General features: G+C 33.2%; 1 protein-coding gene across 1 annotated transcript; it reads right to left on the reverse strand.

Annotated features, from left to right (window-relative positions):
- Positions 1-13,232: 13,232 nt before the first annotated feature.
- LOC125073227 lies at positions 13,233-15,535 on the reverse strand. Its single transcript, XM_047683969.1, has 4 exons — positions 15,113-15,535; positions 14,620-14,946; positions 13,673-14,545; positions 13,233-13,451 (listed from the first exon to the last, which is right to left on the reverse strand). The coding sequence occupies exons 1-4, from the start codon at positions 15,290-15,292 to the stop codon at positions 13,242-13,244; spliced, it is 1,590 nt and encodes a 529-aa protein (XP_047539925.1). The 5' UTR covers positions 15,293-15,535; the 3' UTR covers positions 13,233-13,241.
- Between the last annotated feature and the right edge of the window lie 660 nt (positions 15,536-16,195).

Consider the following 16,195-nt stretch of genomic DNA (forward strand, 5'->3'; position numbering starts at 1 on the left):
CCACAATAACATAAGTTATAGATATCATTATTGCATGAATAAACTCAATCCTCAATACAGTTGACCACAAAAGTTATTTACAATTTAACTCAATAACAAACCTTATTTTAAAGACGTTTGTGCTAATACTAATAAGAATATTTTGCTCTTCACTGTACTGCTTATAATCGATGAGACAGTATCAAAATTGCATTAATTCGATCTTATCCGATATCGATGCGTGGACGATTAATCACTCGATGAAACTTGAATCGATTTTATTCATCGTAAATTTTCAGGCACGTAAAATGATGCATGGTCGAATATTTACTGATTTTTATTTACCAGTTACCTACGTCTGAAATGAAAGTTGATACAAAACCGTGTCATTTTTTTTTTTAATTTATTGTTTTGCCTGTGCACGCCTTGTAATTTTTTTTGTAATAAAATTCCTTAACATAAAAAAAATATCTATATAATACAATTTTTTATTAATAAATACATAAATAAATAAGTAAAATATATTAGTATAGATTTATATTTAAAAGCATTTGAGTCGTTGATTGATGTAAATTTACAAAACGTAGCGAAAAAATTAGATGCTGAACTTTTGAATAAAGAATACCCAGTCATCTAAAATAATATAAGCAGTATGCTAAATAGTTGCCGAAACTTCGTCACAGCGCAACATGTTATTAAATTAAAACCATCCTATTATATAATTACGTCTTGACCTTTGGCCATTACCCGTCACATCAAGCCGGGACATATTGGGACACGTTCGCACGTTTTTCCCGTCACCCGTCATTGAGGGCATGGCGTGTAATGGCAGTTTTGTGATGCGAAGACGTACAATCAATCATTCCGACGTGTATCAATAAGATTTTATGGTGTTCGTGGACAGAGTACTGTTGTTCCGTACAATGGGAAAATAGGAAAAAGGTTTACTAAGATCAGTCATACTTCAGCCCAGTCGAGTTACTGGGGTTTTTACGGTGATGAGTGTTCGAATCACGGACGGAATTTTCTAGGCACTATAATTTTACAACTTCGAAAAAATGTTACGGAATTGATCTTTTTTTAACATTACACCTACTTATTTGAAGTATAAGGTTAAATTAACTTCTTAACCTGATTTTACATTTATGATTATTTTTAATTCAGGTCCTTTTCATACGTGATTTATTTCTTTATCAGTTTGAGTCTGCGTTTACGCACATACACTACAATGATTTACACACATAATTACTTAGTAATAGGGCACTCAACCAGGGTCGGATATGGCTTTTTGGGCTTCAGCCCAGGGCCCCGTGGATTCAAGGGGGCCCCAGTTAAGTCAAGTCAAAGACAAAAATAGACGATAATGCGAAAGAATCCATAACTTTATTAAATTAAACATATCGTGTCGTTTGCGCCTTGCGAGTCCTGCAATTAATCAAACCCATTCAATTAATTTAATTAAAGTCTATCTTCAGATACGTCTTAGGTGTGCCCCTAAGTAGTGTTAGCCCAGGGCCCCCTAAACCTACGGCCCGGCCCTGCACTCAACATACATTCTACCGCCAAACAACAATACTTGATGTTGTCGTGTTCCGGCTTAAAAGGTGAGTGTGCCGAAATAAATAAAGGCACAGGGCATATAACATATTAGTTCCCAAGGTTATTGGTGCACTGGTGATGTAAGAAATGGTGAATAATTGTTACTACCCCTCGTCCGTGGGCGGTGGTGACGGTTCACCATCACTTGACACATTTGGCCATAGCTAACTCAATCCAAACAAAAAATATTTTTTTGGACGATCTAATTAAAACAAAAAAATATTCGCTTCACTTGTTAATTTGATTGATACCACTGTATAAACATCGAAATAAAATACTTTAAGCCAATTACTATCTTCAAAGAAAATAGTAATTGGCATAAAGTATTTTAGAAGTAGTATAGAGTATTTTAGAATAGAAAGAAAAACTTGAGTCTAGTCCTTAGATACCTAACTCTATTTTTAATTTATTTCTTGGACTTTAGACAAAGCTCTATCTACCTACCTAGACGACTAGCGACCTGATAAACGTGCAGGTATTTTCTTTCAACTAATATAAACTACATATTGTCATAATTATTAGTTCATGTTGTGAATAATTATTATTAAGAAAACATTTAATTAAAAGGTAAAAGAGAAGAACTGGAAAATTATTTAAGTATTATGATTTGTTCCGTCATCGATATCCGGAATCCATGTTGAGTTTAGTCTCTGTGTTTCAAGTGTTCCGGCGTTGTTTACCCCCCTGCTTCCGGCCACCAACGCCCTCTAGATTAGTTTCGCTCTTTGTCCGCAGAGAGTTTTGGTGGCCACATTTATAGTTTTATTTCCACATTATAGCGTCGTTTTTCAAAGTGTTCAGACGTGTTTCCTAATACTACCTACTTTTTGAATATAAAGTAGATTAATACTTTCGAATACAGTTTTGCGTTAAATTTGTAAAAGTTAAAGTAGAATAGGAATCCCCTTGCTTTTACAATGAATAATAACGAGGAAGAAATAGTGGTTCGACGAGCTGAGAAGAGACAAAGGAATGACAGTGAGGCTTCGGATACATCATCATGTTCGAGTAGCGTGGAACGAGAAAGGTCTGATGAATCAGAAGGTAGGCAATCTGAACCAAGACCAAGGAAGCGGGCGCGATCGGTGAGTCAGTTGCAATTTGAAATTTTGTCACAACAAGTAGCGTTCTTAACGAGTTTGATAACGCAGTCTCATAAAGAAGTGAATGCTAGTAATATTAATGAGTCATCCTCGAAAGCCGTACCTATTTCAAACGATAATATGGTCGAGGGAATCAATTTACAACTACCCGCCAATGTTTGTGTAGAAAAGGCTCGGTTAAATATTTCGGATTACACGACGGTAGTTAAAGATCCAATTTTTCCAAAATCAAAAGAAAGTTATTTGAAAAGGTTAGAAGAGTTACAAAGATTTCAGTCGGAAGAATGGAGTTCAATTAGATTTGCAGAAGTACAGAAAAAGTACCTTACTTCTCCGGGCTTTGTAGAACTCAGTGTTAATGACGAACTAAAACGTTATTTACCGTCTACTAGTGAACGCATTCGTTTAGACTTAATGGAACGTTCTTTTGCGGCAATCACTCACGCGCTTTTAGTTCAGAAAGATGAATTACGCAATACTTTACAATGCCTTATTAATTGGTCAACTGAAAAGGAAACGGTATTGACGGCCACAACCCTTTTTGAGAAGGTAGAAGGTTTATTTTGTAAAGATTCGAATTTTATGAAAACAAGTGACGACATATTACAAATAGTATGCGGTAGAAGAGCGGATTTAATTCAGTTACGTAGAGATTCGATTCTTAAACAAATTTCTGATGAATACATTAGTGCTATTTTAGAAAGGGTACCCCCTAATTCAATTAACTTATTTGACAGTAACTCGCTTAATAGTTACATGCAAAAAGTAGGGGGGGCTGAGAAACTTTATCAAAATATGGGCCCAGCAAATTCAATGCAAAATCAAAACTTCGATGCGGGTCGTCCCAGTACTAGCAGTGGATACAGAGGTAATTTGTCTAATTATAAGCACAACAAGGAAAGTTCCTTTCGAGGTTCCCGAGGCCCTCAGGGAAAAGCTAAATCTAGCAACCGAAAAGGAACTAAAGGTAAGAAATCCAGTGCGAGACCTGCAGGATATCCAAAAGGCAAGACATCTCGTTCCCGCTCTCCCGTTAAAAACAAAACTCGACGTGCATGACTACAAACGCTTTCAAGGTGGGTGTCTTATGCAATATCGACATATTTGGAAAGATCTAGGAGCTCCACGCCATATCTGCAAACTTCTAGGCGGTATTCACATTCCTTTCATAATGAAGCCGCCTCTGGTATATCCAAGCCAAATAACAATGTCCAGTTTTGCAACAAAGATATCTCCGGTAATGTCACAACAAATCAAAAGCATGATAGACAACCAGATTCTCGAAAAAGTAGAAGTCTCTCCCAGCTACCTGTCCAACTTTTTTCTAATACCAAAACAAGATGGATCGGTACGTCCAATCTTCAACCTGAAAAGATTGAACAATTTCGTGAAAGTCGGAAATTTTCGGCTATTCAGTCATTTCCGGATACCGTCTTTCCTACAAAGCAAGGACTGGATGGTGAAATTAGATTTGAGCCAGGCTTATTTTCATCTGCCAATCGCGCCTCAACATCGCAGATTTCTCAGAATGAGCTACGAAGGGTCGCTTTATCAAATGACGTGTCTACCTTTTGGTTTATCATCAGCGCCCAAGACATTCGCGATGGTCACAAATTGGATAGCGGAGTATCTAAGAAGCAACAAAATACGATGTGTTGTTTACCTAGACGACTTCCTGCTGGCCAGCCAATCCTACGAGCAGCTTCAGCATCAGGTAACATTTACAATATGCCTGCTGCAGCATCTAGGATGGACGATCAACTTCGACAAATCTGTTCTGGTTCCGACACAACACCTAGAATTTCTAGGTGTTACTTGGGATACACGGAACAATTCCAAATCCCTGTCGGAACCAAAGTGCCGGACGCTACGCATGGCATTACAAAAACAGATGTCGGAAGGCAGTTGGTCCCTCAGACAGGCCCAGTCCCTAATGGGGAGACTCAACTTTGCCTCCTTCGTTGTTCCCAGAGGGCGACTTCATTGTCGAACCATACAATACCACAGTCGACATTTTCCGAAAAGTCACCCTTACTATCAGGTGATGATTCCGAAACCAGTTCTTATCGAAATGGAATGGTGGATGAAGATGGCAACCAGCACATTACCGATACATTCGAAACCCATCACACATCTACTCACGACGGATGCATCCGATATAGGTTGGGGAGCCCAACTAGGACACATGAAGTTAGCAGGTCAGTGGACAACAGCTCAGCTATCCTGGCATGTGAACTGCAAGGAGTTATATGCGGTCCACGCAGCGGTATATCACGAACGACGATTGCTGAAAAATGCTCACATATTACTTCAGTCCGACAATCGTACTGTTGTAGCATACATAAACAAGGAAGGTGGAACGCGATCAAAAAACCTTCTGAAGTTAACCAGACAACTGCTAGTTCTATTGGACCAATTAAATGTACATCTGACTGCACAATATCTCCCAGGCCGATACAATACCGAAGTAGACGCATTGTCACGCAGAAGAACAGCCCCAGAATGGCATCTCCTAGAACCAGCGACGAAAGTCATATTCAAAATGTGGGGGACGCCGGTGGTGGATCTGTTTGCATCAGAGACAGCTCATGTCGTAGCCAGGTATGTAGCATTAGATCCAGACGAAAAAGCCCTAACTCGCAATGCTTTTCTGCATCGCTGGAACTACAGCCTAGGCTGGCTATTTCCACCGCCGAATCTGATACCGCAGGTGCTGTCTCATCTGAACTCTGCCCAAGGTCAGTACATATTAATAGTTCCGAAATGGAACAAACCTTTTTGGACTGCAGACCTACAACAGCGAGCTCTTCAACAACCGTTCCTGATACCAGATCTGTCGCAAGTCTTAATAGACACAAAAACTGGCCGTCATCCGCCAGAGATGAGGAACATACTCTTGGAAGCATGGTTGATTCGAGGTGGGTAGATTTAATTCAAGATTGGTCTGAGGAAGAAAAATCATTATTACTAACGAGCTGGAGGAAATCAACCATACGTACTTACATACCGGCTTGGAACAAATGGAAAAAGTGGTGTATAGATCAATCAGTTGATTTTAAAGATCCACACCCGTCATCTGTAGCTCGCTATCTAGCATATCTCCATAATAATCAAAGGTTAGCATATCGAACAATTCTCGTGCATAAATCGGCTATATCTACCTTTACAAAGACTAGTGAACAAAATATATCATCTAATTTCCTAGTAAAGCAAATTTTAAAAGCAATTTCTACAAAAAATTTAAAATCACCAAAACCTCCAATTTGGAATCCCAGAGTACTTTTAAAGTTTTTAAAGAATCAGAGTCCCGATGAAGAAAATTTCTTTCATGTTTCGAAACGCACAGCCATCTTGCTTCTTCTTGCTTCGGGTCGAAGAGTGCATGATCTAACATTATTAAGATGTGATCCAGAGCATCTAATAGATGAAGGTAATGTTATTATTATGTGGCCAGCTTTTGGTTCCAAGACAGATTCCGCTATTCATAGACAATCTGGCTGGAAAGTGACACAGCATCCCGAGAAGAACTTAAATATAGTATATTGGATTCGTCGATTATTGGAAATATCACAGGAAAGGCGTAATGAAGGTAAATTCTTAGAATTATTTATTACACCTCGAAGGCAATGTAAACCAGCATCGAGGACAATTATTGGAGGATGGATCAAAAGTGTACTTCGGGAAGCTGGGATTGAAGCGACTCCTGGCTCGGTACGTTCAGCTGTCTCATCATTAAATTGGTTAGAAAACTATTCAATTGATCAAATTCTAGCTACTGGTAATTGGAAACAGGAACATACTTTTAGAAATTATTACCAAAGACAGATAAGAAGTTCTGATAATATTGATTTAAATAAAGAATTATCATTGTCACAATATTTTGAGGCAGTATAGAATTTTTACGTTGATTTAATCAATAATTTAATCAAATATGATATGTAGTTAAGTATAAAAGGATTTTACTTGAATTAATTCAGAAGTAATGATTGTTTTGTATTACAACAAATTACAACACATTATAGCATTAATAGTATAATTATATAAGGTACCAGGAGAAAACAAACACATCACTCAACATGGATTCCGGATATCGATGACGGAACAAATAATAGAGAGTTTTACCTACCAATAAAACTTACCTATTATTTTTTCTGAGATATCCGGAATCCAAATAATTCCTACCTGGTACATACGCTTATAATGAGGAAATAAAACTATAAATGTGGCCACCAAAACTCTCTGCGGACAAAGAGCGAAACTAATCTAGAGGGCGTTGGTGGCCGGAAGCAGGGGGGTAAACAACGCCGGAACACTTGAAAAACAGAGACTAAACTCAACATGGATTCCGGATATCTCAGAAAAAATAATAGGTAAGTTTTATTGGTAGGTAAAACTCTCTATTATGTCGCAAAGAACATACTCCTATAATATAAAATACTAAGGAAAGTATTTTCATTGTGTTCATTTATACTTATATAGAGTAAGAAAATTAACTCAAAATAAAGTTAGTGGTTTTTAGATTCTCAGCCGGTCTGCGAAAGTTCCATTCTTCCATCCTCGGTAGTTATTCTACCACCAAACATCAAACCTTTGTGCTATTCTGTTCCGGGGTGAAAGGTGATTGAGCAGGTATACTCGCACAAGGGACTTAACATCTTAGATCCCATAGAATATTGTGCCTTGATTTTTTTTTTTAAACTTTTATTTAACTTGCGGTGTTATTAGTCAGTTTGTTTTGATCAAATCTTGTGAGCTGATTTAGAGCTAATTTCACGTATCTTACAGACCTGACATTTTGCTTTATGTATCAGTTACGATAGTTATGTATTTATATGATAAGCATGACCTAATTTTTCCCAGGATAGACCTGGATTAACAGTAAAGACAAGAAATATTGTGAATTTATGTTATTGTGATAACCTGTTCTAAGTTTCAACATGATATGAGTGCTGAATTTAGAGTTAGCTCGCGACGAGTGCACTCCTCAACAAACAACAGCACATACCTACACTAATTTTATATACCTACACATTTAACTGTAATAGCTTGTTCTGCGTGCTATCTTGCCTTACAATAGCTACTGCACTCGGAGTTGACTTCTGACAAGGTGCTTCTTAAATGCCAGCAGTGCCAGTTTTGTATAAGTACACATTCGCCGATGACAGCTTGTATTAAAGTCTGACATAACTGAAATGGCGTTCACATATTAAGTCTAAAATTAATTCATTATTGCAATTATAGCAAAAAATAATTACGATACTACTATAAGTATGTAGATTTTTTTTTTCATATTATATTATGCTGGCCAGTACACAATGGCCGATGGAAATAGACATGCAGGGCCAATGATCAGACTTTCAATTATTTCCAGTGAAAACTAAAAAATAAATAAATAAATTCATATTTAGTTTAAAAATATTTTTAAACTGTATTTTTTTTTTTTTTTACTAAAAAATCTAAATATTAAAAGAGTGTCTCGGGAGGATTTATTATATCTTACAAGTATATAATTCAAAGTATAAATTTATTCATTTATTATAAAAAAGACATACATTATAATCTCGGTACAAGTTTCTATACCATCTACATTATATTCGGTTAACTAATTTCGAAGATTATTTTCTCTTATTTCAATAATTAAAAAAAGCTTTTTTTATTTTTAAATATTGCTGGCAACACTTTTTATATAAGTTACCTGATTTGATCTTCTAATCGAATACATTAAATTACAAAACCACATGTAATATCTTAACTTATGTCTAGCTTCACTGGTGCTATAAGTAGGCGAACGGTTAAATAGGCCACCTGATAGTAAGTGGTCACCATCGCCCATAGACATTCACACTGTAAGAAATTTTACCTATTCCTTACATCGCGAATGCGCCACGAACCTTATGATTACACTGGCTCACTAACAATATATAGTTTGATGTTTATACATATATAGGTAGATGAGGATATTTCATTTAAAAAATTTCATTGAAAATATATGAGATGAGAGATGCGAGCCGAGATGGCGCAGTGGTTAAGTCGCGTGCATCTTAACCTATAATTTCGGGTTCAAACCCAGCAAACACCACTGAATTTTCATGTGCTTAATTTGTGTTTATAATTCATCTCGTGCTCGGCGGTGAAGAAGAACATTGCGAGGAAACCCCTAATCTAAATCTAATCTAAGTTTAATTTCAACGAAATTCTGCCACATGTATACTCCACCCGTATGGAGCAGCGTGGTGGAATATGATCCATACCTTCTCCTCAAAGGGAGATGAGGTCTTAGCCCAGTAGTGGGAAATTTGCAGGCTGTTCATGTATTGTAATATAATGACCATCAGTATAGTTATTTTTCCAACAAAATTAAACACTTGAAAACTAAATTTGCTGTTAATATCGTCATATTATTTCCGCTGTCAGACACATAAAGATTTCTACAGACTAAAATCTACCACACGCGTACCCAGTAACTTACACTGGAGTAGTGGAGTCAGATCTAAACCATTTCAACAGAAGGATCATGCCTTAGCTTAGAAGTGGTTCAGGTTCATCTACAGAATGTTTTATTACTTATTTGTATAAAATTAACGCCTTATATACTTGTTATAATAATTTAATCAAGCCCGCTATCTGTGATCACAGATAGCGTAAATTAAAACAATGTGTGTTTATTAATAAGCAGGTAAGTAAAATAATATAATATGTATTAACCTAAACCTAAGATTTAAGATATACCTATGTAGTGTTGCTTTTTTTTGCTAGGATTTATATTTTTATTACTTCTAGAATTATTTCTTTAGTCATCAATCCTAATAGGTATAGGTAAAATTCAAAAGCTGCTATAAAAAAAAGAATCCAACTTCTAAAATATAGATAGCTACATAGTAAAGTGGATGAGCTTATAACATACTATTGTTAGTTTGTCCGTTGAGTGGCGTTGATAAGGATTTCTTTTTATTTACTTATTACTTTTTATTTACTACTTACTTACTTACTTATTTTGTTTTTTTTTTTTTCTTTTAAACTCGTCGTCAAAAACTATGTACCTATATTATTATTATTGCATGTGTAAAAATATTCTAAGCCCAACCTATACAATATAATATATAAAAATAAAGATTAGAAGTTGCTTACTAAAAAAATGTTGCTGGTTTAAAAACAAATATATGTTTTTTTTTTTACTTACGAAATACTCTAGAAGATATAACGTACTTAGACATCATATTTTAAATTTATTTAAATACCAACAGGGAAAAACGTCTTCAACTAAAAATTACACGTCGTTTACTGTCAACATTAAATACATAAAATGATTATTTGTTTTAAATAACAACAAAAACCACTCTCAACCAAACAAACATTTACATACAAAGCTGCAAGTTCGCAATCCATATACATTGTTAAAGACATTATTTTGTACTGGTCTTACGTATGAGAGAGAGGGACTGTCATCTCTCTCGTACTCGGGCGGGGCTCTACGCGGAGTTGCCCACGTATTTAGAGGTCTCTATGTGAGGTCCCGAAAGTAATTTATTAAAAGGCCCCACAAATGCAGCTTTCGAAACACGATTCAAAAATTACCGTACGAATTAAGATGTAACGATACTTTCCTCGACACTGTAACACTGCAAATTTATATTAATTATTTTAATGTGTTGCCTTATCACTGCTCTAATAAAACAGACTATTAAAATTATATACAAACACGATTCTAGAAAGTCTCGATAAATATTAATAGAATTTGTAACATTAGTAGGCGTTTATGAAATGTTTTATGGCCTATTCGTGATTTATAATGTTTGGGAAAGCTAATAAACATTAGTGGCAAAGTGCATGTTATTTTATTATTCAATGAGAATAAAACATAACTCTAGGTCGTTACGAAATATTAGATGTTCGAAGTCAAGCCGAAACAAAAAACAATTTTATTTATTATAATTAATTATAATTTAAGTTCTTAGACAATATTAACCAAATCTTTCATACATGAATGAACATTCAACTACAATTAACTTATACTACATATTATGGAATTATTTAAAAAAAAAAAAAAATTTTGAAAATTTCTTGAATCTAGTTGTCTAAAGTGAATATCGAAAAATGTTTACATAGAGTCTTACGAGCAATTTTAACGAAAAGGAACTAATCTTGAAAAGTCATGACATATAAATAAATAATCCCCTTCATATTTTCATATATTAACAATACGGCAATACTGTAATTAGTAATTACTTAAATCACTCTTGTATTTCAATAAACATTTGGATTTAACGTGCAATCGTGCAATAACGGCAATCAAGATTAGATACAGGTTACATCATTTTTAAATCTTAATAATGTTATTGACATTATAGGTGTGTAGGTGTGACTCTGTAGAATAGATTAGTAGTAGATAGAGTAGAACAAAGTTGTTTCTTTGGTTGACTTTGGTAATTTTTTTTTTGCAATAGGTCCGCCCACTTTTGTCTGGTTGATAAGTGCTCATTACCTCCCAGCGATATTGGCACTAAGAAATATTAACCATCTCCAACATCGTTAATGCGCCACGAACCTCGAGGCTATATGATATTATGTCCCTTGTGCCTGTAAATAGACTGGCTCGATAACCCTTTAAACCTGAACACAGCAATATTAAGAATTGTTGTTTGGCGGTAGAAACCGTTGGCAGTTGGACTGATTTACAAAAAGCCATAATAATTTATCATCAGTTAATTTATATTGTAACGATATGTTTAAATACATAATCAATTATTTTAAGTTTTATTCTAAAAGGTAAAGAGTACAAAGTAAATGAACTTGAAAGACACTAAAAACAAAATTAAATTACTCAAAAATACATGGTTCTTTATACTAAATATTTATTTAAATCTTTATGTAAATCTTAGATTACAAAACAATAGGTTTTAAATCTCCAGATTTACGTTACAACATACAAACTATACCCATATAGATTGTCTGGTTTTTAAAAATTAAAAGAAATATAATATAATAAAAAAGGGTCCATGTCCGTTGAATATAACGTTGATTATAATTTTACATCGACCAATCAGCTTAGATTACCATCTAGCGTCTACAATATACATCTTTCTTTTATATACGCTACTGGACGCTAGATGGAATTAGCTATTAACATTATTTTGTTTAACCTTTTCCAAATAAAATTTATTTACATTATTTATTTAAAATGCATTAATTAAAACCATTTAATAAAATCAACTTTGGATAGAGGCAAATATAAAATAGATAATATAATCATGAAAGCTGTCAGCCTGCTGTGTCATCTGTCAGAAAATAGTAAACTCTAAATATATTTAATACAATCATTCTTTTCTTTTTAAATCTAATAATAAAAACTATAATAATGAACGTTGAATTAATTAAGAGATTGATTGAATCAAATAATGAAACCAGTCCAGAATTAACGTATTCCAACCCACTATTAGACAAAAATGTAACTAGAGCATTGTCGAAGAGCTTTCTGAAAATTCTAAACATTTCAAAAGAGAACTCAAATAAGAATTTAAGACTCGCGGTCTTAGAAAATATTCGTAAAATGTGTAAAATAGAACCAGACGAACATGTTAAGATTGATGAATCCTTAACTGAACTCCTAGTTAGTTATTATGAAAAACAAATTGAAGGTGTGAATAATCCAAACAATATTGACGCTATCGATAAAAGGCTAGACGCTTTTCTTATTCGAAAATCTAGAGAAATATCAATAAATTCTTCTTTTCAATCAACTATGAACCCTGAAGTAACACAGGCTTTATTAAATTTAGATGAAAAAGCGACACTAAAAGACAACATAGCAAAGGACATTATTCACTGGAATCAAGATGACAAAAGATGCTTAAAACTTTTAAACGAACTCTGGAACTCAGATATGCCTAATAGTGGCAGTGACATTTGTGATGATATATCTATAAAAATTAAAACTGAAATAGAAAAATTACTTCTTGACATTTCATACAATTTACTTCATGATGATAACATAGAAATTGAAGAACTATTAGCTTGGGATACTTATAAAACTTTAATTAAAACATGCTCAGTTTCAGTGGACTGTTTCCAAATATGTACATGCATACTTAATACTTTATTTCTTATGAATAATTTTCACTATAAAATACAAAATTTAATTTTTATTTTCATACAAAAAGTAAAGTCAGCATGCACAGAAGTAACTTTTTCTATTCTGTATCCAACACATCTCACCCACTTAGTTACACTTTTAGATATTAATTTAGATGAATTACCATCATCAATAAGAGCAAATTATATTCAGTCAACAGTCACATATTTAAAGACATTACATGAAAAATCTCAAAGTGATTTAATATTATTATTTTCCCATTTCCCCCAATGGGACGATATTTATTTCGAACAATAAAATTATTGTAACATTAACAACACACACCTGTCTAATCTTTTATTTTAAACAACAAGAATTTTCCAAGAAAAACACTAAGTAATTTTAAACATTTTTTTATTCATAATATTTTAATTAACAACAACTTACAAACTACAACTTTTATTTAAGTAAGTTTCAAAATAAAAATGTAATCAACCAAAAAATTCTCTTAATAACTTGTATTCTTTTATGTCTGCCAAAGAGCATAATGGATCCAGATACAATTTAGCACATATGCAACTTATAAGTTTTGATTTTTGACGTTGGACTGTATGTGGACGGCTTTTCAAGTGTTTCATCAAATTCTCCCAAAATGGAAAAGTCTTATTACAATATCCACAATGATATAGTCCTGGGTGTATCTGAAATTAATTAAATCTTATTGAACCTTGTACTTATTTACAAATTTTAAATTTGTTATGGTTAGTATGAAAGTTATTTGTCTGCCTTTTACACTTTGACACAAATTAACTGAAATACTTAATTAAACTTTTTCATTGTAATATTATTTATAAAATGTAAAATACTGAAAATAATTACACCCTCACTTAAATATAAACAATATTAAATTTATCTAATGTACCTGTCGAACAAATTCATCATCATCATCCTTTATTATGATAGGTAAAACTTTACATCCGGACAATATTTCTTTATGTTCATTTGTTTTTGCATGTTCTTTCAAATTGTGCACATCAATTATTGAATCACAACCAAAGCATTTTGTTGTACTTTTAAAATCATCTATGACACAGATTAGCATGTAACTTAGAGTGTCGATGCAGATACCATTATTTATAACAACAAAACTTAAGCCATCAATTTGAAATGGACCAAACATAGCATCTAAAAATGACTTATATGGAACACTTTTTATGGTAGGTTTGTCATGCTTTTGATCTTTAATTAAGCCTTTAAGTTCTAAATGTCCTCTATGACAAGCTCCTGCCACATGTTGTTTTGCAATGTTAATATGTGCAGACAGCCATATATTACATAGTGAGCAATAACCCTTGCTTCCACCCTCATTCAATCTTATAAAATTGTCTCTTCCATATTTAGCTAACTCTGCCCTTGCCTTGCCCTTATCTCGTCTAAGCCAAACTAAATCTGCCTCTACTATATCATCTAGTGACTGATGAAACTTCTTATGTTCCGATAATGCATCATATGTAGCATCTACAATTTCCTGACATTTTAAACATGTAGCTTTGTTTTCAATTTCGAAACTGAAATATGTCTTTTCAATTTTTTTTAATATTTTTATGGCAACTGAATCTATGTTGTTATTCGTATCCACATTTGCGTTTGATTTATTTTTAATATGTTCTTGAGATATTTTGTGTTTATTGATTTCATTTTTATTACTATTGTGATTATCAACCCAATGTGTTTCTAGAGATTTGTTATCCAATACTTTAAAACATGTAAAGCAATAAAAGTTATTATCTCCTACCTATAAGAGAAATGTAAAGTATTTTAGTACCTTAAATAAATATTATTTAGCAGTTAAATATATAAAAATTGTACCTGTCTATAGAGCTGACTATCCTTAACCATTGTTCCACATTGTATCAGTCTCATCATATGACTAAACGACTTCATATGAGTCAAGATTCTTTCAACTGGTTCATCGCATATGAAACACATACCATCTGCAATGCCGTGCCATTGCTGTTTAGTGATAACTCTATCTTGTATTCTTATAGACCCATCTTCATCACGATGTACATTCAATGTCCTTTGCTTATTATTATCAGAAATTTTAAATTCTAGATGATTATTTCCTTTTATGTGTTCTGCTGCATTTTGGAACACTAAATTACAAATTTCACAATAGAAATATTCATCAGCAATCTAAGAAAAGAAAACACAATTTTAGTTAAAAAAATATTAATGACTTCTACAACTGACCTGGCTACGAGTCTTCATCATGAGGCACGTATTAAATTCAAAACATATTAATCTGCAGTTTCATATCTACGACGGAAATAACTCGTATAATTATAAAATTGTTTATTACCTTATAAATACGATCTTTCTTAAATTTATGAGCATATTCCTGTTTTTTAATATTGTTTCTATGTTTCTCCCACCGCAGATGCTTTTCTACATGTGTTTTAATTTCAAAACCTTCTTGACATAAAATGCAATAGAAATTGGCTTCGCCGCACAATATGAAGTTTTTATAATACTTATCCATTACCGTTTTTTTTTAATAATTTTAATCAAATGTAACAGTTCGAACCTTCAGATAAATTGTAATAAACAAACGTTGCAATGAATGAGGGTAGAATGCAATAATACTTTGTCAAGAAATCTTTACTTAATCACTTACTACCATCTTCCAACACTTATTATTGGAACAAGCTTTATTCAAGTTTATAAGATATTTGCAAACACTATTAGAGGGCTAGAAGCCGTAACTACCATTACAATGAAATTATGATATTTTGGTTTAAATTTAAAATGCAAGTTAACGAATTTTTTAATCATTAGTTTTGACATTTGTATGCTCAGTAACCATTTTAATATTTAGAAAAATGTAAACAATATCGAAATATTTAATATAGCTTCTACTTCTTTTAGGAGAATCCAAAAAAAAATATAACTATATTAATGTACAAATATAAGTAAATTCTGGTGATAATAGATTTTTTTTCAGTATAATTATAATATCTTAAAAAGAAAGCCAATTAAGTAGGTAATATAAATAAAATTAGAAAAGATTATTCTGAAATAATGAAAGTAAAGTTTTTAATGCTTTGAAAATTTCAACTCCGTTTCTTCAATATGCGAAAAAATGACATGCTGGGTATTGGGCTAATGGGCAGGTAGTAGGTACCACCTCAATCACATCACATATTCCACCGCCAAAACATAGTATTCAATATGACTCGACTGATTACCATTCTAGCCGAAGTTGACGAAAATATTTCATATTATGTGACGATTGGGAGGATATAATCAAACCCCTTCCAATAAGTAAAAATTTCCATTTTCCATCCTTTCATGAAATCATTCCCACAGATTGCAGGTGTGAGGAAAATGGAAAGATAATAAATAAAGTACCTTGTTTTGGTTTTAGCAACTAGCAAAAAGCCAT

Source organism: Vanessa atalanta, chromosome 23, assembly GCF_905147765.1.
Source record: "Vanessa atalanta chromosome 23, ilVanAtal1.2, whole genome shotgun sequence".
Classification (NCBI taxonomy): Eukaryota; Metazoa; Arthropoda; class Insecta; order Lepidoptera; family Nymphalidae; genus Vanessa; species Vanessa atalanta.

What these genes read in the sequence shown, in the direction of transcription:
- LOC125073227 (XM_047683969.1), bottom strand. Translation starts at nt 15,292, where the DNA reads ATGGATAAGTATTATAAAAACTTCATATTGTGCGGCGAAGCCAATTTC. An exon ending in AGAAAGATCGTATTTATAAG is followed by an intron (nt 14,947 to 15,112) that starts GTAATAAACAAT and finishes TTCTTTTCTTAG; the next exon opens with ATTGCTGATGAATATTTCTA. An exon ending in ATAGTCAGCTCTATAGACAG is followed by an intron (nt 14,546 to 14,619) that starts GTACAATTTTTA and finishes TTTCTCTTATAG; the next exon opens with GTAGGAGATAATAACTTTTA.